Below are 23,202 nucleotides of genomic sequence, written 5' to 3'. Positions count from 1 at the left end.
AAGGTGGATAAGACATCTAGACCAGATAGACTACATCCCAAAGTTGTGAAAGAGGTTGCTGAAGAGATAATGGATGTATTGGTCATGATCTTTCAAGAATCACTTGATTCTGAGATGGTTCCGGAAGACTAGCAGATTGCAAATGTCACTCCAGTCTTTAAGAAAGAAGGAAGGTAAAAGAAAGGAAATTATAGGCCAGTTAGCCTAACCTCAGTGGTTGAGAAAGTGTTGGAGTCTATTATTAACAATGAGGTTTTGGGGTACTTGGAGACTAATGATAAATTAAGTCAAAGTCAGCGTTGTTTCTGTAAAGGGAAATGTTGCCTGAGTTCTTCGAGGAAGTAACAAGCAGGGTGGGCCAAGGAGAGGCAGTGGATGCCACTTACTTAGATTTTCAGAATGCATTTGACAAGGTGCCACACATTGAGGCTGATTAACAAGATAAAATCCTATGGTGTTACAGGAAAGAAACTGGCATGGATAGCGGAACAGCTGACAGGTGGGAATAAAAGAGGCCTTTTCTGGTTGGCTGCCGGTTACTAGTGGTGTTCCTCAGGGGTCAGTATCGGGACTGCTACTTTTCAAATTGTTTGCCAGTGATTTGGATAACAGAATTAATGGTTTTGTGGCAAAGTTTATCGATGATACAGATAGGTGGAGGGGTAGTTGGTGCTGAGGAAGCAATGTGATTGTAGCAAGACAAACAAATTGGAAGAAATGGTAAAAAAATGACAGATGGAACACAGTGTTGGGAAATGTATGATAATGCATTTTGGTAAAAGGAACAATAGTGCAGACTGTTATCTAAATGGGGAGAAGGTTCAAACATCAGAGGAGCAAAGGGATTTAGGAGTCCTCATGCAAGACTCCCAGAAGGTTAATTTACAGGTTGAGTCTGTAGTAAAGAAGGAAATGTAATGTTAGCATTTATTTCAAGGGGAATAGAATATAACAGCAAGGAGATAATGCTGAGCTTTTATAAGACACTAGTCACACCACACTTGGAGTATTGTCAACAGTTTTGGGCCCCATATCTCAGAAAGGACGTGTTGTCATTGGAGAGAGTCCGGAGGAGGTTCACAAGGATGATTCCAGAAATGAAGGGGTTAACTTATGAGGAGCCTTTGGCAGCTTTGGGTCTGTACTCACTGGAATATAGAAGAATGCAGGGTTATCTCATTGAAACCTACTGAATGTTGAAAGGACTAGATAAGGTGGATGTGGAAAGGATGTTCCCTGTGGTGGGGGTATCCAGAACTAGAGGGCACAGCCTCAAATTTGAGGGGTGACCTCTTAGAGCAGAGGTAAGGAGGAATTTTTTGAACCAGAGAGTAGTGAATCTGTGGCACAGACTGCAGTGGAGGCCACATGGTGGGTATATTTAAAATGGAATTTGATCAGTCAGGGCATCAAAGGGTATGGTGAGAAGGCAGGTGTATGGGGTAGAGTGGGATCCGGGATCAGCCATGGCGGAATTGTGCAGCAGACTTGATGGGCTGAATAGCCTGATTCTCTTCCTATGTCTTATGGTCTATGGTCTTATTGCTGCCCCTAATGCCAGCGGCATAACAGGCAGTAAGTAAGTGATTCTGGTTAGGGTGCTGTCGGCTTGGATCGTTGCACTGGGGAGGCAAAGGAAGAAGGTGACAGATTTAGAGATCAGAATGCGATGTTTACAATGCTTACAGTGGCAAAGTTAGAGCATGCAGATGAAAACGAGTTGTCTATGCCAGGTGAATTGAAAGGCCAATTCTGTTGCACATCAATGCCCGGTGTAATGATGTAAATGAACAATAACATGAGGTGTGAGGTTTAAACACAGCTCATTAGGTGCTGACCCGAGGGCGTACTGACGGGAATACATGAGGAAACTGGAGTCTCGCCGCGCTTTCTAATACAGATTGCTTTTGAAGAGGGTGCATCCGTGTCACAGCAATGCCAGGTCTGCTGCGTTTGAACAGCGGACTGACACTCACTGCTTAGACAATAAGACGTAGGAGCACAATTTGGCCATTCTGTTGTTGAGACTGCTCTGACATGGCTATGTTCCATCATGGTTAATTTATGATCCCACTCAACCTCATTCTCCTGCCTTCTCCCCATAACCATTGACACCCTGACTAATCAAGAACCTAAATGTACCCAATGAGTTGCACATAGTAATGAATTCCACAGATTTGCTGCCCCCCGGCCATAGAAATTCCTCCTCATCACTGTTTCAAAGGGAAGTCTATCCTATTCTAAGGCTGTGCCCTCTTGTCCTAGACTCCCCCACCAAAGGAAACATCCTCTTCATTATTATTACTCTGTTTAGGCCTTTTAACATTTGATGGGTTTCATTGAGTTCCCTACTCACTTTCCTAAATTTTAGTGAGTACAGGCCCAGAGCCTTCAATCGCAGCTCTTTCAATGATGCTTTCAATACTGGAATCATTCTCATGAATCTTCTCTGAATCCTCCACTGTCAGCACATCCTTGCTTAAATAGGGGCCCCAAAACTTCTCACAATACTCCAGGTAAGTCCTCACCAGTGCCTTATAAAGCCTCAGCATTACATTTTGGAAGGGAGGGAGGCAGAAGAAAAGAAATTTCACACCGGTTAACCTGACTTTAATGGTTGGGAAGATGTTGGAGTCTTTGGTCATTTGGTCTGAAGGAACCATTCCAGTATCTAGTGATTTTTGAAAGATCATTTCTAATGCCTCCAAATTCATCAGTTACCTTTTTCAGAACCCTGGGTGTAGTCCATCTGGTTTGGGTGACTTTTCAACCTTCAGACCTTTCAGTTTCCCAACCACCTTCTCCTCAGTAATCACAACTACACGCACTTCTGCCCTCTCACATTCTCGAATTTCTGGCACACCCTAGTGTCTTCCACAGTGAAGACTGATGCAAAGTACTTGTTAAGTTTGTTAAGTACTTGTTAAGACTGTCATATGTTGAAAGATTGGAGCGACTGGGCTTGTATACACTGGAATTTAGAAGGATGAGAGGGGATCTGATTGAAACATATAAGATTATTAAGGGATTGGACACACTGGAGGCAGGAAGCATGTTCCCACTGATGGGTGAGTCCAGAACTTGAGGCCACAGTTTAAGAATAAGGGTTAGGCCATTTAGAACAGAGATGCGGAAAAACTTTTTCACCTAGAGAGTGGTGGATATGTGGAATGCTCTGCCCCAGAAGGCAGTAGAGGCCAAGTCTCTGGATGCTTTCAAGAGAGAATTAGATAGAGCTCTTATAGATAGCGGGGTTAAGGGATATGGGGAGAAGGCAGGAACAGGGTACTGATTGTGTAAGATCAGCCATGATCACAGTGAATGGTGGTGCTGGCTAGAAGGGCCAAATGGCCTACTTCTGCACCTACTGTCTATTGTCTATTGCCTATTGAATTTCCAGCATCTGCAGATTTCTTCGTGTTAACATTCTAGTAAATCTTCTCTGTACTCTCTCTATATTGTTGACATCTTTCCTATAATTCGGTGACCAGAACTGAACACAATACTCCAAATTTGGCCTCACCAATGCCTTGTACAATTTTAACATTACATCCCAACTCCTATACTCAGTGCTCTGATTTATAAAGGCCAGCATACCAAAAGCTTTCTTCACCACCCTATCCACATGAGATTCCACCTTCAGGGAACTATGCTCCTTTATTCCTAGAACACTCTGTTCTACTGCATTCTTCAATGCCCTACCATTTACCATGTATGTCCTATTTGGATTATTCCTACCAAAATGTAGCACCTCACATTTAATCAGCATTAAACTCCATCTGGCATCTTTCAGCCCACTCTTCTAAATGGCCTAAATCTCTCCGCAAGCTTTGAAAACCTACTTCATTATCCACAACGCCACCTACCTTAGTATCATCTGCATACTTACTAATACAATTTACCACCCCATCATCCAGATCATTCATGTAAATGACAAACAACATTGGACCCAGTACAGATCCCTGAGGCACACCACTAGTCACCAGCCTCCAACCTGACAAACAGTTATCCACCACTACTCTCTGGCATCTCCCCTCCAGCCACTGTTGAATCCATTTTACTACTTCAATATTAATACCTAACGATTGAACCTTTCTAACTAACCTTCCATGCGGAACCTTGTCAAAGGCCTGACTGAAGTCCATATAGACAACATCCACTGCTTTACCCTCATCAACTTTCCTCGTAACCTCTTCAAAAAATTCAGTAAGATTTGTCAAACATGACCTTCCACGCACAAATCCATGCTGACTGCTCCTAATCAGACCCTGTCTATCAAGATAATTATATATACCATCTCTAAGAATACTTTCCATTAATTTACCCACCACTGACGTCAAACTGACAGGCCTATAACTGCTAGGTTTACTCTTAGAACCTGTTTTAAACAATGGAACCACATGAGCAATACACCAATCCTCCGGCACCATCCTCATTTCTAATGTCAGCCTCGGTTGTGTCACCCTGCCTTTAGAATACTTCTTTTTTGGGATGAACATATCCTGCAGCTTCTGAACTGCCCTCAGAAACTCCAGCCATTGCTGTTCTGCTGTCACCCCTGCTACTGTCTCCTTCCAATCAACTTGGAGAGCTCCTTTCTCATGCCTTTGTAATTCCCTTTACTCCACTGTAATGCTGATACATCCAATTTTAGCTTCTCTGTCTGAAATTGCAGGATGAATTCTATCATATTATGATCACTGACTCGCAAGTATACCTTTACCTTAAGCTTCCTAATCAAATCTGGTTCATTACACAACACCCAATCCAAAATAAACCCTTCCCAACAGCTCTAGCAAACCTATCTGCAAGGAAATTGGTCCCCCTCGGGTTCAGGTGGAACCCACTCTTTCTGTTGAAGTCATACCTTCCCCAGAAGAGATTCCAATAATAATATTAGGAGATCCTGCTCGCTGCACCAGTTCCTCACACAGTCGTTTGCACGATCATCATACACCTGCCTTGTTTAGCTCGTGGCACAGGGAATAATCCAGAGATTACAGACTCGGAGGTCCTACTCTTCAGCCTCTTCCCTAACTCCCTATACACTGTGCAGGACCCCTTCCCCTTTCTACCTATCTCTTTGGTACCAACGTGCCTCACGACCTCTAGCTACCTTCCCTCTTGAGAATATTTTGCAGCCACTCTGAGACATCTTTGATCCTAGCACCTCGAAAGCAGCACATCATCGTGGCTTCCCCTTTGCAGTCATAGAATCTCCTATCCATCCCCCTAACTATCGAGTCCCCTATCACTATTGTTCTACCTGACTTTACCCTTCCCTGCTGAACCTCAGAGCTGGTCACAGTGTCACTGGCCTGACTGCTGCTGTGACCTGATCCCCCCAGCAGGTTCCAAAAGGGTATACTTGTTGCCCAGGAGAATGGCCACAGAGAATCCTGCACTAACTGTTTACTTCCCTTACCTCTCCAGGTAGTCACCCAGCCTCTATCTGGAGCCCGCACTCTGGGTGTGACCACATCAGTGAAAGTCTCATCGCTGAGGGTTTCAGCCTCCCAGGTGGACTCAGTACACCCAGATCCAGCTCCAGGTCTAGCCTTCATATCCGAAGAGTTTTCACAGGAAATAGATAGTCAGTGCTGCTGGACTCATTCCCCAGCATAAAGCCGCAAGCTTCGGCAAATAAAAGTGAAATTAAGAGCAAAATACACTCTTTAAAAACAGCACAGACAAATTGCTGGAGGAACTCAGCAGGCCAGGCAGCAGCTATGGAAAAGAGTAAACAGTCAATGTTTCAAGACTCCGATGAAGGGTCTCAGTCCAAAATTATGACTGTTTATTCCTTTCCATAAATACTGCCCAGTCTGCTGAGTTGTTCCTGCATTGCGAGTGTGTAACTTGACTTAACTTCTCTTGCCCCATCACTGAAATTTCCCACAATCTATCAATTCACTTTCAGGGGCTCTTCATCTCATGTTGTCAATAGTTATTGTTTATTTATTTATTATTATTATTTCTTTCTTTTTGAATTTACAGAGTTTGTTGTCTTTTGCACTCCGGTTGAATGCCTTCGTTGATGTGGTCTCTTATTGATTCTATTATGGTTATTTTATTTATTGAGCATGCCTGCAATATAATGAATCTCAGAAATGTAAATAGTGACATATATGTACTTTGATAATAAATTTACTTTGAACATTGCAAATCGTAATTAGGTTGAGGTCAGAATTAATTACATAGCTCAAAGACTGATGTGCAATTCAAGGGTCTCAGCTGATGGGTGAATGGAAACAGAGAATAGTTCCTTTGGGCCGGGCTTCACTTGGATAAGCTACAGCCAGTGTCTTGGCAAATCAGACAACTCGGGTTGAAGATGTGGCTTTAAATGATAGAAGGGGGGTGATTTCTGTTGAGGGGAGAATCTTTCCAAGGGCTCCAGCTGTTTACAATTTATATCAATAATTTGTTTGGGAGGACGGATGTATTCCAGTTTGATGATTCCAAGGACTGGGGGCCTGTCCTGGGGTTGGAGGCCTGTCCGTGTGTCTAAAGGGAAGGCTGAGTAGGAGGGTAGGAAAGGAATTTGATTTGCTGTCATTGTCTTATTGTGTTGTTGTTTTTACCTGGTTTTTGTGTGTGGTGTTGATTTGAACATGCTATGTTGGCGGCAGAGTGCGTGCCAATATTTGAGGGCTGTCCCCAGCGCATCCTTGGGTATGTTGGTTGTTAACACAAAATATACCATATATTTCATTGTGTGTTGATGCACCATCAATAACTCTCAGAGACGGGAGGCGAACGATAGGCTTTTATTAGCTGCAAGAGACCACGATTAGCAGTAAGAGACCACCACACAACATCCTGGAGACTGAGGGCGGAGCAGTGCCTCCAACCGCCTTTATACAGGGGTCTGTGGGGGGAGCCACAGGAGCAGTCAGCAGAGGGACGTGTCCAGACAGGTATATGTAGTTCACCACATGTACACATGATACATCTGACTCAAAGCTAGGTGGCAGTGTTGGATGCAGAGAGCCTTCAACAGGATTTGAACTGGCCAAGTGAATGGATGGGGACATAGCAGATGAAATATAAAGTGGAAAATTGCGACCCACTTTGGTTTCAAAACATGTGGAGTACATTTGAAGTGAGAAGTTGAGAGACTGAAAGATTTTGGAGTTCAAAGTAAGTACCCTTGTGAACAAGCCACTAAAATATGATCCATAAATAAGTCTTAGATCAGGTTACCAAATCTTCTCTGCCATTTGAACCCTCTCAAGCCCACCCTCCTGTTTTCTCCCCTTTAATCTTGTGATGTGATGGTATTAAGTTTGCTGATCACAAAATTCTAAACTCAAACAAAGATATCCAGTATAGATGGCTATGAGTAACCTTACTAAAAGGAGGTTATACTGTAGCTAGCTACTCTTTAAAGACTAGATCACTTCCCTGTCAATCCTCCACAGCGAATTTAGCTGCCAATGCTCACTATATGAACAGTGGGTCTTTCTTCCCTACCAAGGAGGAGATTCTTCTAGCTTGCAAAGTATTTTAAACACAGTTAATTTAGTTTTAGCGATACATGTTTAAATTTAGATAGAATTCTCACAACACATTTAAAACTTCCTGAGGTTTTCTATCTTATAAAAGATTTCTAAAACATAAAGGATTTCCAAACTACAGGTGCAATTCCTATAAGTTAAAAAGAGATACCATCTGAGTTACAGATGAACGAATTGACCGTCTCTGAAGTCGAAGGCAGAAGAACGGATTCAAATTCACCCAGCCTTTCTATCATTCTTCTTGATATTCATCGACCATTCCTAACAACCCTGACTGCTCTTTAACATTTATACTGTTTTTTGCCACTTGGGTGACTTCATGCACAGGCAATACTTTCTTTCAGATACCTTTTCACGTAGATGGTCTAAAAGCTTCTGGCAATAGAGGTCCCAACCACCCACAATTAATACTGTGAATGCTGATGCTCTGGGTACATAAACATTCCAACAATAAAGAGATCACTATCTGATGTGATAGAATCAATCTGGTCTGCAACCTTCCTTGAACTAAATAACATATCCAGTTTGTCTAGTGTTACGTATCCCGTTACGTATCGTGGTATTCAGCACGTCTCCCTCTCTCTCCCATTTCCTGTGTCTATTCAGCACGTCTCTCTCTCTCTTGGGTCATTGACCCCCCCCCCCTTCACTGGGGCTCTTGCGATTCTCGCAAAGGAGGGGGCTGGTATCATAACACCTCCCCTCTTAAACGTTTTTTACCAGCGGTTAAAAACAGTGGTATAGCGTCTTACAGGATTTTTGGAACCTACCACCATACACAAGCTTTTCCTTTCACAGAATACTACTGTTATACATTCAAGTCAGTATCTAAACAGTTAACGATTACAGTGTCCCTTTCTTTAATATCTTAACATCGCGTACCGTACTGAAAATCTTGTAGCATCAGGCCGTGGGGAACTTGAGTAATTTGGCGTGGTGAACTTCCGCCCGTCTCGTTCATCGGGGTCATCATATCAACACCACTTAGACCATTACCACCCAATTCTGTAATTTTACCCAGGTGGCTAGCCTTTTTGTCAGGACCATGCAGGCTGATGGGTTTCAGTTCGAACCTTTCTCTCAGGCCGCTTCCAGCTACTTCATTTTAAATTCATGTTCCAACCTTAATTTCTCCAACTCTAGCTGATCCATTCCACTTGCTGGTACTTTTTCAGGGATATTTTCCAAGACCTCAGCTCCGAACACTTTCTTCCCAATGTAATACCGAGTTATGACCCCTCGCACCTCCCGCTTTTTCATGGACGACCTCACTTCTGTGAGGTCCAATCCCTTCGCCAAATTTAACAAGTCTGATTTGGTGGTCGCCTCTAGCGCCTCCACAGTCGGGTTTTTCATAAATTCATCCACGTCCATCTTTGCTGGTTTCCCGTCTGGCTACCCGCGTACCAGATCCAATTTTATTTATTTATTTATTTTTTGACTTACAAACCCGATTCACTGCCCTCCCAATTAAGTTTCAAATCTCGAGACGAGGCACCCACGTTGTTACGTATCCTGTAACTGGATCACTTACCAGCAAAGATAGAGAGGTCCACTGAAGTCTGATGGTACCATTTTAAACGTTTTTATTCATAAAGGGGCACAAAAAGGAAGGTTGATACAAACATTCAGATACCATAAGTCGTCAATACTCAATCTAAAGCGCAGGTATAGTAATGATCAATCAGAAATAAGCTCTATCGTTGTCTAGGGGATAATATCTTGTCCATTTGGAAAAATATAACAGTCATTCAAAAGTCGGCAGGCTTCAGCCTTCTGGGAACCGCTGAGTTTCCCGTGTTGGAGAGAGAGAGAGAGATTGGTGAGAAAAGGAACACTTGCCCAGGTCCTTACGAAGCAAAGCTGTGGAATCAGGAGAGCAGGCTTTCCTGTTGTTAGTTAAAAGTGATTGTCTGTGATTCTAGCCACAGACTCCCGATTCGGAATCTAATGCACGTGGCTTCCTTCAAAATGGCTTCCCGCTACAACGGGATCGCTATCGTGTCTCCTTGGTGCGTCTGAAGGGGTCGTCCCCCCCCAGACCCTCCTTTATACTTCCTCACGGGATCGCAGGTGTCAATCTCTCTCTCAACCAGCCCACTTTGCCCGAGGGCTTTACACGTGGTCTTCATGAGACAATAGTCAGGGTCGCTTTATTCTGCTTCCCGGTGGAATGTGGTATTCAGCACGTCTCTCTCTCTCTCTCCCATTTCCTGTGTCTATTCAGCACGTCTCTCTCTCTCTCTCCCATTTCCTGTGTCTATTCAGCACGTCTCTCTCTCTCTTGGGTCATTGACCCCCCCCCCCTTCACTAGGGCTCTTGCGATTCTCGCAAAGGAGGGGGCTGGTATCATAACACTAGTTTGATACAAGCCAATTAACATAACTCCATTGTCTTATACTATATCTCTTGAGCCACCAGCCCTGTACTGTGGGTCATCAGTCTGTGTTCTATAGGCAATATTGTCCATCTGCAAAGCTGTTCTTTTAACTTCAGATTGCCATTTACATTAAGAATTGAAAACTGCCTCGTGTTTACAACAAGAAGCTAAACAGAAAAAATTAGTTGGAAGTTTAACTTACTCAAGGACAACTCTTTGAGCTAGATTAGAAAGCGTAGCTTGGCAAAAAAAGACCCCTGGCCCTGGTCACTGAATATTGATCACAGATGCTCTTACTTATCAAGAACCTATCGATCTCTGCTTTACCCAATGAATACCCAATGACTTGGCCTCCACCAGCTTTTGTGGCAAAGAATTCCACAGATTGACCAGCCCTAGCTAAAGATATTTCTCATCTCTGTTCTTAAGGGACATCCCTCTATTCTGAGGCTTGCCCTCTGGTTCTAGACTCTCCCACTCAGCTCCAGGGGTCAAGCACAAGGGCAGAATGATCTGCTCTTATTTCTTGTGTTCTTGTATTCAAGTGCTAATTTAAGCTTCAAACTTGTTATTTAAGCACCAAAAGTCTTTACTTGTAGCAGAAAAAATCATCATCATCTTGGCTGAAGTCTTGTCAAGGATCAAGGATCAATTTAATCTGTATTCAATTTACATGTATTCAAACTTTGCTGGAGTGTGTTGGCCAGAGTGCAGCATGTAACAAAAGCAACATTCAAGAATGATAAAGAATTACATAATAAAAAATAAAGATCAGGTCCAGCTCCCATGCCCACATTTCTGAGGTGGGCTTGAGGGAGCAGGGCAACTGCCTGACCTCAAAAACATTCAAGTAAGGGGGTTCAGGCAGGAATTTAGTCATCTATGATCTTCTTTGTCCTGGTCCTGTGGCTGCAATGGGGGTCATGGCTTGCAAGCCTCAAAATTTTGTTTTTCTTTAGATCATTGCATACAGCCCACCAATAATGGATTCTTCTTTGCTTCTTAAGTTAGGACTTGGTGCTGCAAGGACAGTCAAATTAGATTTGGTTCTGCTACCTTGCTAGTGGGACATAATGCTCTAGCTTCATCCCAACCCATCAAAGGATTCTTCCAAACTATTAGTGAGGGCTGTAGCAGAGTTGGCAGCAGGGATAACCTTGGTGTAATTACTGAGATTGGATCGACAGGAATGTGTTGACCTAAATGTATTAATGCATTCAGCTCCGCTTAGTGCAATAAAAACTACTTGGAACGGGATGCCCACAATACCACGGAGATGCATATCAACCTCAGGAGAAATGTGCCTCCTCTCCACTGACTCATCATCTGCAACTCTGCATTAGCACTGTTTCAACTTTCAGGTCTCTGGGCATCACTATTTTGTAGGACCTGTGGGAGAACCATATTGCCTTCATTTAAAAAAAACGCTCAGCCAAGGATGTACAGCTTCCCACCCTTGCCATTCCCAATATCCTTTGCCCCTGCCAGATTTACAAACTTGCTCTCCGCTCCACGTTGACCAACACAGTACTGTGCAAACATATTAGGCACCCTAGCTAAATGTAAGTGCCTAGGACTTTTACACAGGTCTGTACTTCTGGCAACAGTTAGTAAAATTCCATCTTGCCCAGAATATCCTCGTGCAATTCTACACCTCCATCACGGAGAGCATTCTCACGTCAGCCATTACTGTGTGGGTTGGTGCAGCATCCTCTCACAGTATACAAAATCTACAGTGAGCTGTCAGGTCAGCTGTAAAGGTCGTTGGCTGCAGTCTACCAGCACTGCGGGACTTGAGTGGGTCCAGGAGGAAAAAGTGAGCAGGAAAAATCATTGCAGATACTACTCACCCTGCAAATTGCCTTTTCCAAAAGCTCCCTCTGGAAAACCCATAGAGCTATTAAAACCAAAACCACACCATCTTAAATTTGTTCCCCATAGGCAGTTTATCTGATCAGTCATTTTAGTAGTCCCTCAACCCCACTATATCTATTACCTCAGTCACTGCACTGTAAACACTTTAAACCACATTTTATAATGCTGTTTACAATGTAAATGCATGTTGAGATATATGTATATTTTATGTAGTTGCTATGTATTTTTGTATTATGTATGTAGCATATATGTATTTATGTCTTCTTTGTAAGTTATGCATTTTATGTATTTAAGTATATTTTATCCAATATCTGTACTTTATTTTTTACCTAATTATTTATTCTTGTAATTGTTGAATGTAGTTGCTTTTGTTACATGAGCTCCCTGACCAACACAGCACAGCAAATTCCTAATACATGTAAATGTACAGTACTGTGCAAAAGTCTTAGGCACATACAAATAGCGAGGGTGCCTAAGAGTTTTCAACAGCACTGTATTTGTCAACATGGAGCGGAGAGCGAGTTTGTAAATCCGGCAGGAGCAAAGAATGTTAGGAATGGTGGGGGTGGAACGCTGTGGGAGGGGTGTGGGGCCGGTGGCAGAGAAGGAGTGTCACAGGCAGAGGATGGCATGGGTGCTGAATAAAGATGATCCTTGATCCTTGATTATTCATCGTCAACTGGAATATATTGGCCACTTGGAGTTGACTCATCAGCCCACGTATGCAGGAGACTGTACTGACAGAAGTCGTTCTCCACTTTAGTAAACATATTTATGCCCGAGACCATTGTCCAGTCTTTCCTGGCAGGCAAGCAGATTTTCTTTATTTCTGTCTCTTTTGATGTAAAGCCGAAGAACTTCTTGATGTGCTTCAACGCAAATAGTTGGGAATGCTTTTTGGATGTCTCTTGAAAGAGAGTGTTTTCACTTTCTAGGTACTGAGCCCAGTAGCTTAGGTGCAGGAAGCTGAGCGGAGAGCAGAATCTTGGAATGCAGATGGTCAGGAAAGCAGCGATGGTCACGCAGGCGATCAAGATCCAACCAGCCACCTACATAAAAAGGAAATGTTGGAAACGTTAATATGAAGGCATTCATGTTTTAAATTGTATGGGGCCGGTATTTCTGCCAACAGAGAACTAATGGAATTGGGTCCATGCAAAGCGATATAAATGAGTGCAACAGTGGATGATTGATTATAAGACCATAAGATCATAAGGGCATAGGAGCAGTATTGAGCCATTTGGCCCATCAAGGCTGTTCTGCTAGTCCATCATGGCTGATTTATTACCCCTCTCAACCCCAACCTCCTGCCTTCTTCCTATAACCTTTGATCCCCTTAATAATCAAGAATCTATCAAACTCCCACTTAAATATGCCCAATGACTTCCGCAGGCATCTATGACAACGATTTCCACAGATTCATCACCCTACAGCTAAAAAAATTCCTCCTCATCTCTGTTTTCAAGAGATGTCTTTCTATTCTGAAGCTGCATCCTCTGGTCCTAGACCTCCCCACTACAGGGGGCATCATGTTTATCAACATTATGTCTGATCAACACATTTTGGATTTTAAGCACAAGAGACTCTGAAGATGCTAGAATACCAGACCAACATATAAAATGTTGGAGGAACTCAGCAGGTCAGATAGCACCTATGGAAAGGAATAAACTCTTGCCGTTTTGCGCCAACATCCTGTTGACTGTTCGGTTAGGAAACTCACTTAGCAACTTGTAATTAATCGAAGCTCTCACTTTATTGTCTCTGCACAAATAACAATGTAACTATGTTGACCTCCGGACCAACATTTTAAAACATGAATTCTACTGTTCCCTCTGTACCGATACTCACTCAGACCACTTCTCCAATTTATAACACCGAAATAGGGCATCTCCATTGGCCAGATGATCAATCCTTTTTTCACCCACCCCCTGGCATGGGGGTTCTTTGTTGCAATGGTGGGTCTTATGAGAGAGTTTTTGCTGATAGCACACTTGAAGGGTCCACTTTTATACTCGTTCCTTACCAATTCCTCACTGCATTCTAGTGTCATTGGCTGTAGGTCATCTGATTGACCTTTAATACCTTTCTATTGGCTCTGCTCCAGACCTGCATCCATTTACTGCCCTCTTCCCAGCAAGTGACAGTTGATAATTTATGGCTCTTTGTTCTCTTCAGTAACCAGCTCACATCACTCCAGACAGGCACCAGCCCCTGTATTCACAAACCTGCATGTTATGTTATATCAAAGAACACCTCACAAATAACTTCTTATTTGGAAATCATCTCTAGACGCACAGATTACCTGAAATATCATTGTGTCTACTTTAAGACTCTGAAAGCAAAGCAACTCCATCTCACAAAATGGAGGATGTAAAACATTTCCACAAAATGACAGCCTCCATCTCTAAGCACGTAGCAGGAACAAAGACAATTAATCAGACTATTTCCACTGTCCTTGATCCATTCGAGTTCAATGTTTTCTTCCATATTTTAGACCCATCATGGCCAACAACCCTTCATCAAAAGAAACGGGGGGGGGGGGGGGTGGTATACTAAAGTAAGATGGGGGAAGGGGAGGAATTACAAGCTGGCAGGTGATTGCTCAGACCATGTGAGGGGGAAGGTGAGTGGGGGATGAAGTAAGATGTAGGGAGGCAATAGGTGGAAAAAGTAAAGGGCTGAGGAAGAAGGAATCTGATAGGAGAGGAGAATGGACCATGGGAGAAAGGGAAGGAGGGAGGGCACCAGAGGGAGGTGAAAGACAGGAGAGGAGAGGAGAAAGGGTAAGAGGAGAGTCAGAATTGGGAAATAGAAAAAGAGAAAAGGGAAATGGGAAAGAAATTACCAGTAGTTAGAGAAATGATGTTCATGCTGTTAGGTTGAAGATGGATTATGGAGAGCAATTTTGACATTGCACGGTGGTGTGAAATTAGTGTTAACAGACCATTTTCCCATTTAATATCACTCGTGTTTGTTTCTAAGATTTATCCTTTCAGAAAGAGAAGGCTCCAATGCCATCAGACTTAAATTTTGCCTCAAAATCACAATCAGGTTATTATCACTGTCTGGATGATGTGAAATTTGTTGTTTTGCACAACAAGACAGAGCAAAGACATAAACTACTATAAATTACAAGTCAAATAGTGAAATAAAAGGAATAATGAGGATTCATGGACCATTCTGAGGACATCTGAGGGCATCTGAGGATAGAGCAGAAGAAGTTATCTTTACTTTAACCTTGTCTGATTACAAAGGTTTAATTTTTTCTGTGATTTAACTTTTCCTTAGCATTCATAGATTCATAGAGTCATGCAGCACAGAAACAGGCCCTTTGGCCCATGAAGTCTGTGCCAAGCCATATAATACTGCCTAGTCCCACCGATCTGCACTGGGACCAGAGCTCTCCATACCACTAGCATCCATGTACTTATCCAAACTTCTCTTAAACGTTGAAATCAGGCTTGCATGCACCACTTGTGCTGGCAGCTCATTCCACACTCTCATGACCCTCGTAGTGAAGAGGTTTCCCCTCAAGTTCCCCTTAAACACTTCACCTTTTGCCCTTAACCCATGACTTCTAGTTGTAGTCCCATCCAAATGCCTGCTTGCATTTACCCTATCTATACCCTTCATAATTTTGTATACCTCTATCAAATGTCCCCTCAATCTTCTACGTTCTAAAGAATCTTTCCTTATTCAATTGTTCTATGCAATCTAGCTTTCGAGCTTGGGTCCTCCAGACCCGGCAACGTTTTTGTAATTTTTTTCTGCACTCCTTCAACCTTATTTGCATCTTTCCTGTAGGTAGGTGGTCTAAACTGCACAAAATACTCCAAATTAGCCCTCATCAATGTCTTATACACTTTCAGCATATTATCCCTTCTCCTGTACTCAATACGTTGATTTATGAAGGCCAATGGGCTAAAAGCTTTGGTTACAACTCTATCTATCTGCGATGCCACTTTCAATGAATTATGGACCTGTATTCCTAGATCCATTTGTTCAACTACGCTCCACAGTGCCCTACTGTTCACTGCATAAGGCCTACCCTGGTTGGTCCTGCCGAAGTACAAAGCTCGCAGTTGTCTGCATTAATTTACAACTGTCATTTCTTAGCCTGAGGTGTCGTGGGAGTACGTGGAAGATCGAAAACAGCAAGCTGGCTGCTGGCTGTGTGCTCGGAGACCCGAGTTCTTTGGGCACAGAGCTCGGGAAAAGTGACACGACAGACTCTTAACACCACAAATCAGCAAGTTGTTTGTTATGTCTCCCCTCTCGCTGTGAAACAGGGACACCTCTTTTTCCCTTATTGGGGAGAGAGAGAACCTGTGGTGTGTTGAAAACCAGGTGAACAATAGTCTTTGGGGTACTGCAAGTCTGTGTCTTTATTGATGCCTTGTTGCACACTTGAGTGCTCGGTGGGGGTGCCGAAGCTTTTTCACTGGTTGTGGGGGGGGGGGGAGGATCGTTGCTTTGCTGCTGCTTATGCGTGGGGGGGGGCCTTTGGGGTTCTAACATTTAACTGTCATTCATTCTTTGGGGCACTCCTCTGTTTTCATGAATGTTGCAAAGAAAAAGAATTTCAGGATCTATATTGTATACATTTCTCTGACATTAAATGTACCTTTGAAATCTATTGAAAATTAACTGATGAAAAAGTATTCTATAGATGTGCAAGTTTCTAGTGAACAATCCAACTGTGCACATCAAATGGAAAATGAAGCATAATTCTCTTATCAGAGTAAAGTTATTGATTTGTTAAGAGAATTAGAAAAGCAGAGCATTATTTACTAGATATGAGACTATTCAATGTTGGTTGGCATCTATCTGTCTTGAAGGACAATCATCACCATCACAAGCCTGGGCAGAAGGTATGCAGGTCCTGAGATGCCCAGTCATCAAGATTGCTCTCTCGGCCTCACCAGCGTAGTAGAAAGGAAAACAATACGTTTCACACCAGCTTGGCTGCAGGAGGGTCTGGAAGGATGTTCAGTGACGTCCTGCTACCTTACGGGCTCTGCTCCAGATTTGCTGTCTGGGTTTACTCCCGTAGCCCTCGTCTCTCCCAAGGCCACCCACGAGGCAATGGGGCTATTTATCCATGCTGGGGATCTGGTTCACGAGCACCAGGGCGTGTCCACACGCCGGTGAGTCTGTGTACAACGTGTGCAGGGGCCAGACCTCCTCCCCGTCCTGTGTAGTTCAGCCTAAATCCAAAAGGAGTCCAGTTTCCACTTGTCACCAGTGAGGAGGCACTATGTGAGGCTGGCTGTTGGAGAGGCTATGTACTGGCAGGGAGAGACTACACGTTCATTTCTCCTTTTTATGAGACTGCTAGCCAGTGGTGTAAGCTGAAAGTGAGAGTGACAAGCACAACCCTCTACACTACCACACTAGGCGCATCACAATGTTGCTATACAGAGAAATGTGCAACTTCAGTCTGACTGTGAACTCTATCCTAGAAAACCTATAAATTTCCTGTTGATACAACCATCGTTGACAGAATCTCAGATGGAGACGAAAGAGCATACAGGAGCAAAATATACCAGCTGGTTGAGTGGTGTCACAGCAACAACCTTGCACTCAATGTCAGTAAGACCAAAGACTGATTGTGGACTTCAGAAAGTTTAAGAAGAGAGAACACGCTCCTGTCCTCATAGAGGGATCACAAGTGGAAAGGGTGAGCAGTTTCAAGTTCCTGGGTGTCAACATCTCTGAGGATCTAACCTAGTCCCAGCACATCGATGTAACTAAAAGTAGGCAAAAAAAAAGGGGGCTATATTTCATTAGGAGTTTGAGGAGGTTTGGTTTGTCATCCAAAACAGTCAAAAACTTCTATAGATGTACCATGGGGAGCATTTCAACTGGCTGCATCGGTGTCTGGTATGGTTGGTGGTTGGGGGGGGGGGGGGTCGAAAGAAGCAGCAGAGAGTTGTAAAATTAGTCAGCTCCATCACGGGCACTAGCCTCCCAAAACACTTTGGAGCGGTGCCTCAGAAAGGCAGCGTCCATCATTAAACACCACCAAGGACATGGCTGTTCTCACTGAGAGGAGATACAGGAGTACGAAGGCACACACTCAACGATTCAGAAACTGCTTCCTCCCTTCTGCCATCCGATTTCTGAATGGACATTGAACCCGTGAATACTACCCCACTACATTTCTTTTAATTTCTGTTTTAGCACTACTTAATTTAACTTATCTATTTGATATAAATATATATACTTACTGTCATTCATTTTTAAAAATATTTATCATGTATTGCATTGTACTGCTGACACAAAGTTAACAAATTTCATGACACATGCTGGTGATATTAAACCTGATTCTGATTCCAATTTATTCTGACCATAAGACACAGGTGCAAAATTGAGCCATTTGGCCCATCAAATCTGCTCTGCTATTCCATCATGGCTGATTTATTATCCCTCTCAACCCCAGTCTTCTGTTTTCTCCCTGTAACCTTTGACACCCTGACTAATCAAGAATCTATCAACCTCCACTTTAAATATACCTAATGACATGGCCTCCACTGCCGTCTGTGGTAATGAATTCCACAGATTCACCACCCTCTGGAGGAAAAAATCTTCCCAATCTCCATTCTAAAGGGATGTCCCTCTATTCTGAGGCTGTGCCCTCATGTTTACTATTCTGTTTAAAATATTAAGTCTGACTCTTCCTGCAATACTTGTATTTTCTCTCTGCATTATTTCTTGTACAGCAGTTTGGAAGTCAAATGGCAGAAGCCAGTTAAGTGTACCGGTAATTTTTCTTTTGTAATAGGCAAGAGACCAAAACCCAATTTTCCGTTAAATTTGAGGTCCAGGATATGTGCTAAATAATGAGGTTGCATGTGTTTCAGGCAACTCTCATGATGAAGTTCCCTATTTTATTTTACTTTCAGAAATTGAGAATGAAAATATATTTATTTATTTAAACAAAACCATCTCACTTAAAAGTTTTCAATAAGAATGTAGGATCAAAGTCCAAAGTAAATTTATTATCAAAGTATCTATATGTCACCATGTGCCCTGAGATTCATTTTCTTTGTAAAACAAAGAAGTACAATAGAATCAATGAAAAACTACACACAAAGACTGGCAAATAAGTTATGTGCAAAAGAGGACAAACTGCAAATACAAATGACAATGATAATAATAATAATCTGAGCAGACTAGATGTCAACAAGGAAGCATAGAATGCTTGGCTAAGAGTTGGAGACCTCTTCCCAGAAACAGAAGGGTATCTTGAGGCAATACAGGACCAGGTTGTTAACACAAAAAAAGTTATCAAAATGCATAATAAAAGACCTCAAATTCAAGACATAACTGCAGAAAATGCCAAGAGAATCCAGAAGCAATCCAACGCAATACCGAACCCTGCAGCAGTCTAACTCAGTCTGATTATTTCCACAGGCACCACTCAAGTGGCAAACGTCATTCACCAAAATCTTGCTTTAAAATACAAATTCATAAAAAACACCATACCTGACTAAAAATACAAACCTGATCCAGTTTTGGAGTCAGAGCCTACAAATTATTTTACAACCAATCCATTATTACAGATAGGACAATCCATGATAACCATCTGGGTATAATAATTCAGGGTAAACAAGCAAGAACAACTTATTTACTAGATTTAGCCATTCCAAACACACATAACTTACAGAAATCAATAAGTGAAAAAGATCAGAAATACGCTGAGTTAAAACATGAAAATGAAAGATGATGGAACATGAACATTGTTCCAAAAGTAATAACTACAAATCCCAAAGTCACTACACAATAGCGTTAAATAATTAGGGCTACACAGCAATATTTATGTTAATCTCCAGAAAGCCACAAGACTAAACACCATTAAACTAGTCTGAAAATTCCTATCAATTGAGAAATAAGTGTGCTTGGCTATGCCCATACCTCAGGTTTTACCAGCTTGAGATGAGAAAAATAAAAATACAACAATAATAATAGATAAGTAAATGAATAATATTAAGAACTTGAGTCATAGAGTCCTTGAAAGTGTAGAGTCCATTGATATTGGAATCACAGAAACATAGAAAACCCACAGCACCATACAGGCCCTTCGGTCCGCAAAGTTGTGTCAAACATGTCACTAGCTTAGAAATTACTAAGCTTACCTATAGCCCTCTATTTTTCTAAGCTCCATGTACCTATCCAGGAGTCTCTTAAAAGAACTTGTCGTATCTGCCTCCATCACCGTCACCAGCAGCCCATTCTACACACTCACCATTCTGCGTAAAAAGATACCCCTGACATCTCCTCTGTACCTACTTCCAAGCACCTTAAAACTATGCCCTCTCGTACTAGCCATTTCAGCCCTGGGGAAAAGCCTCTGACTATCCACATGATCAATGCCTCTCATTATCTTGTACAACTCTATCAGGTCACCTCTCATCCTCTGTCGCTCCAAGGAGAAAAGGCCGAATTCACTCAACCTATTCTCATAAGGCATGCTCTACAATCCAAGCAACATCCTTGTAAATCTCCTCTGCACCCTTTCTATGGTTTCCACATATCAAAGACCCTACCCAGCCTAGTCATTCTCTCTTCTCCCCTCTCCCATCAGGCAGAAGATACAAAAGCCTGAAAGCACGTCCCACCAGACTCAAGGATATATTCTAGCTCAATGTTTTGACTAATAATGAATTTATTTATTTATTGAGATAAAGTATGAAATTGACTCTACAGGCCCTTTGAGCCATATCATCTAGCAACCCCCAGTTTAACATTTGGGGGAAATACGTCTCTACCAAAGGAGGTGTAAGGCACTCCTTCCCTCCACTAGTCAGCAGGTCACCCTTGGGCAAGGTGTAGCACCTACTTAGCCTGGGAGCAGGTAGTTGATCATCGTATGAGCAGCTGGTGCACATCACAAGTCCTGATGACTACTGATGCCAGGCAGACAACCTCTGAAGAGTACTGATAATGGCTGGGGGTTCCCGTCTTGTAAAGACACTGCCCAGAAGAAGGCAATGGCAAACCAGTTCTGAGGAAAAAACTGCCACGAGCTATCATGGTCATGGAAAGACCATGATCATCTACATCATACAACATGGCATTTATTGATGATAATGATGATGAAAGACAAGGGATACAGCAGTGACCATACCCATGTTTCAGAGATTTCACTTGCATGCCATTGCATGCACTCATTGGTGTAATAGAAAACAGTATTTGCTGTCAGGCCTGTGGATAATCACTTATCCTGTAACCAGGACCTAGTCGGTTACTTAATTAAGTCTTCCTGTAGCCACCAGTGTGTTATCAAAATTACTAGTAATCTCATCAACTGAGAATGTAAAAGCTAATGATCGTAACTTATTTATAGGGCACTTTTCATACAAACATAGTTCAAAGTGCTTTACAATAGGATATGTAAACAGAAAAACAGAAGACAACATTATATTAGTTAAAAGCAAGGTTAAAGTAATAGGTTTTAAGCTGGCCTTTAAAAGTGTCAGCTGAGTCTGTATCCCTTATAGTTTTTGATATTGAGTTCCACAGTTTAGGAGCATAGTTCAAAAAGAAAAGTTGACCTGCCAATTTTCTTTTGGGAGAGATAGCTTAAGCTTAAGAGACCAGCGGAAGAAGCTTGTACAGGATTATGAACAAATGAGATTTTGTGATATACTCTGACCCAGACCATTGAGAACTTTAAAAACAAGAACTTTAAAATTGATTCTAAAAGAGTAAGAAGTAAATGCAGAGTAGCTAGTATGGAGTGATATGTTCCCTCATCCTGGTCTAAAAGTCTAATAACTGTGTTCTGAATGAATTGAACTGGAAAGCCAGTAAAAAGTCCATTTCAGTAGTCTAGTCTATGTGATATAAAGCCGTGAGTTAGTTTTTCAGCAGTAATATTTCTTAGTATAGAAATGCCGTTCTGGTCACCTACTTATAATAACTTAATTAATTTAATTCATTCTTTCAATATTCATTTATTTTTATAAGCTTGCTAAGCAATGGCAATGCAACTTTAATGAATAATTAGAAATACAGATTAAATAAAAAAGATATACAGTATAGTTTAAGAAATGAAGGACTTATTGCATTTTTATTGCCTGGAATCAACATTAACACTACAACGTAAAGCAAATGTTTGTGCGAACCCGGCCTACCTGTGACTGAAACAGAAGAGTATTATTGCCTTCAATTCTTAGATCGCTGATGTTCTTTATCCCTGTAATTTTCGCCTTTGGACAGGGAAAGCGAGCAAGAATGATCTTCCGATCATGAAGACTCATATTCTCAAAAATGTTCCAGCTGTCAACTGATAAAAACTCACTCATGGCACAACTGTAATACAAGCCGTTCAGAAGAGTAACAGCTAGCCAGGTTACTGGTGCAACCAGGGATGTTAAAATTATGCTGACAAGGACGTAGCAGATTAACTTGCAATTTTTGTTCAGTAAACCTGGGCCCTTTCTTAAACTCATTATTAGTTTCCAGGTCAGATTGTTAATGGAAAATCCGATAATCAGCAACGCCAGGGCAGGAACCGTACTAAAAGCCAGACCATAATATAGATTCATTGTTGGTTTGCACGGACAGTTGAATGCAAAGAATGAAAATGCTTGCTGTCCTAACACTGTTGCCAGAGAAGTCAACGTCAATAGAATTGTTGTCCGTTTGCTTTCAAAAAATGACAAGAGATTAGAAAGCACCATTGTTGTAAAAACAAATTTGACTGTCTTCACCTGACACTACAAGTAAATGCTACTATAGTGTCCTCAGCTCATGGTTGAGTTTCCAAATCAGACCGAAGTAAATGCAACATCATTTCCTTTGTTGAAATCACTTTACAATACTGTTGTATAATCTGCAGAGGACAAATTAGTTTGTCTTCTAGATTTTGGTATTTTATGTTTAATATCTATTTTGTGATTCTACTTTTTTTTTTACTAATTACACTGGAGACCAATGTTTTTCGACAGAGTTGCTTCCTGTTGAATATAATATGATTAATTGCACTATATGTGCTGATATTTTGCAATTGTTCAACTAAGCTAAAAATGTTGTGTTGATTTTCATTTGTGCTCAATCTCTGAGGCTTCTCACTTAAGTGTCCAACAATAATCAGCCAGCATTGATGGATTCCAGTTGCCCTGATACTATTACTCCATGGTCACAGTGTCCCGGTGAAACCTTTCACCGTGCTCGTCACTAACAGCGCTAAGATTTGCAGGGAAAAAGTCTAAATGGGAACATAGAAAATGAATCTTTAGTGACCATGATGCACTTCATAGTTTTGTATGCTTGAAGCTTGTTGTCAATCAGCTGCACGTAGTTTGATGCTCTGTAGTTGCCGAAAAAATTTTCAACAACATACTTGAATGCCTTCCATGTGATTTTCTCCAGTCCCACTAGAAGTTCTTCAAATTGCCTATCCTAATGATCTCTGTGAA

General features: G+C 42.0%; 1 protein-coding gene across 1 annotated transcript; it reads right to left on the bottom strand.

Annotated features, from left to right (window-relative positions):
• Window positions 1–9,089: 9,089 nt before the first annotated feature.
• Window positions 9,090–22,511, bottom strand: LOC140733729 (calcium homeostasis modulator protein 4-like). The gene is made up of 2 exons (XM_073057438.1): window positions 21,916–22,511; window positions 9,090–12,825 (listed from the first exon to the last, which is right to left on the bottom strand). The coding sequence occupies exons 1-2, from the start codon at window positions 22,462–22,464 to the stop codon at window positions 12,442–12,444; spliced, it is 933 nt and encodes a 310-aa protein (XP_072913539.1). The 5' UTR covers window positions 22,465–22,511; the 3' UTR covers window positions 9,090–12,441.
• Window positions 22,512–23,202: the final 691 nt, after the last annotated feature.

Source organism: Hemitrygon akajei, chromosome 9 (assembly GCF_048418815.1).
Source record: "Hemitrygon akajei chromosome 9, sHemAka1.3, whole genome shotgun sequence".
NCBI lineage: Eukaryota > Metazoa > Chordata > Chondrichthyes > Myliobatiformes > Dasyatidae > Hemitrygon > Hemitrygon akajei.
The sequence above is the reverse complement of the archived record's forward strand: the minus strand, read 5'-3'. Positions and strand labels throughout refer to the sequence as shown.

What these genes read in the sequence shown, in the direction of transcription:
- LOC140733729 (XM_073057438.1), bottom strand. Translation starts at nt 22,464, where the DNA reads ATGGTGCTTTCTAATCTCTTGTCATTTTTTGAAAGCAAACGGACAACA. An exon ending in CTCTTCTGTTTCAGTCACAG is followed by an intron (nt 12,826 to 21,915) that starts GTAGGCCGGGTT and finishes CTTTTTATGTAG; the next exon opens with GTGGCTGGTTGGATCTTGAT.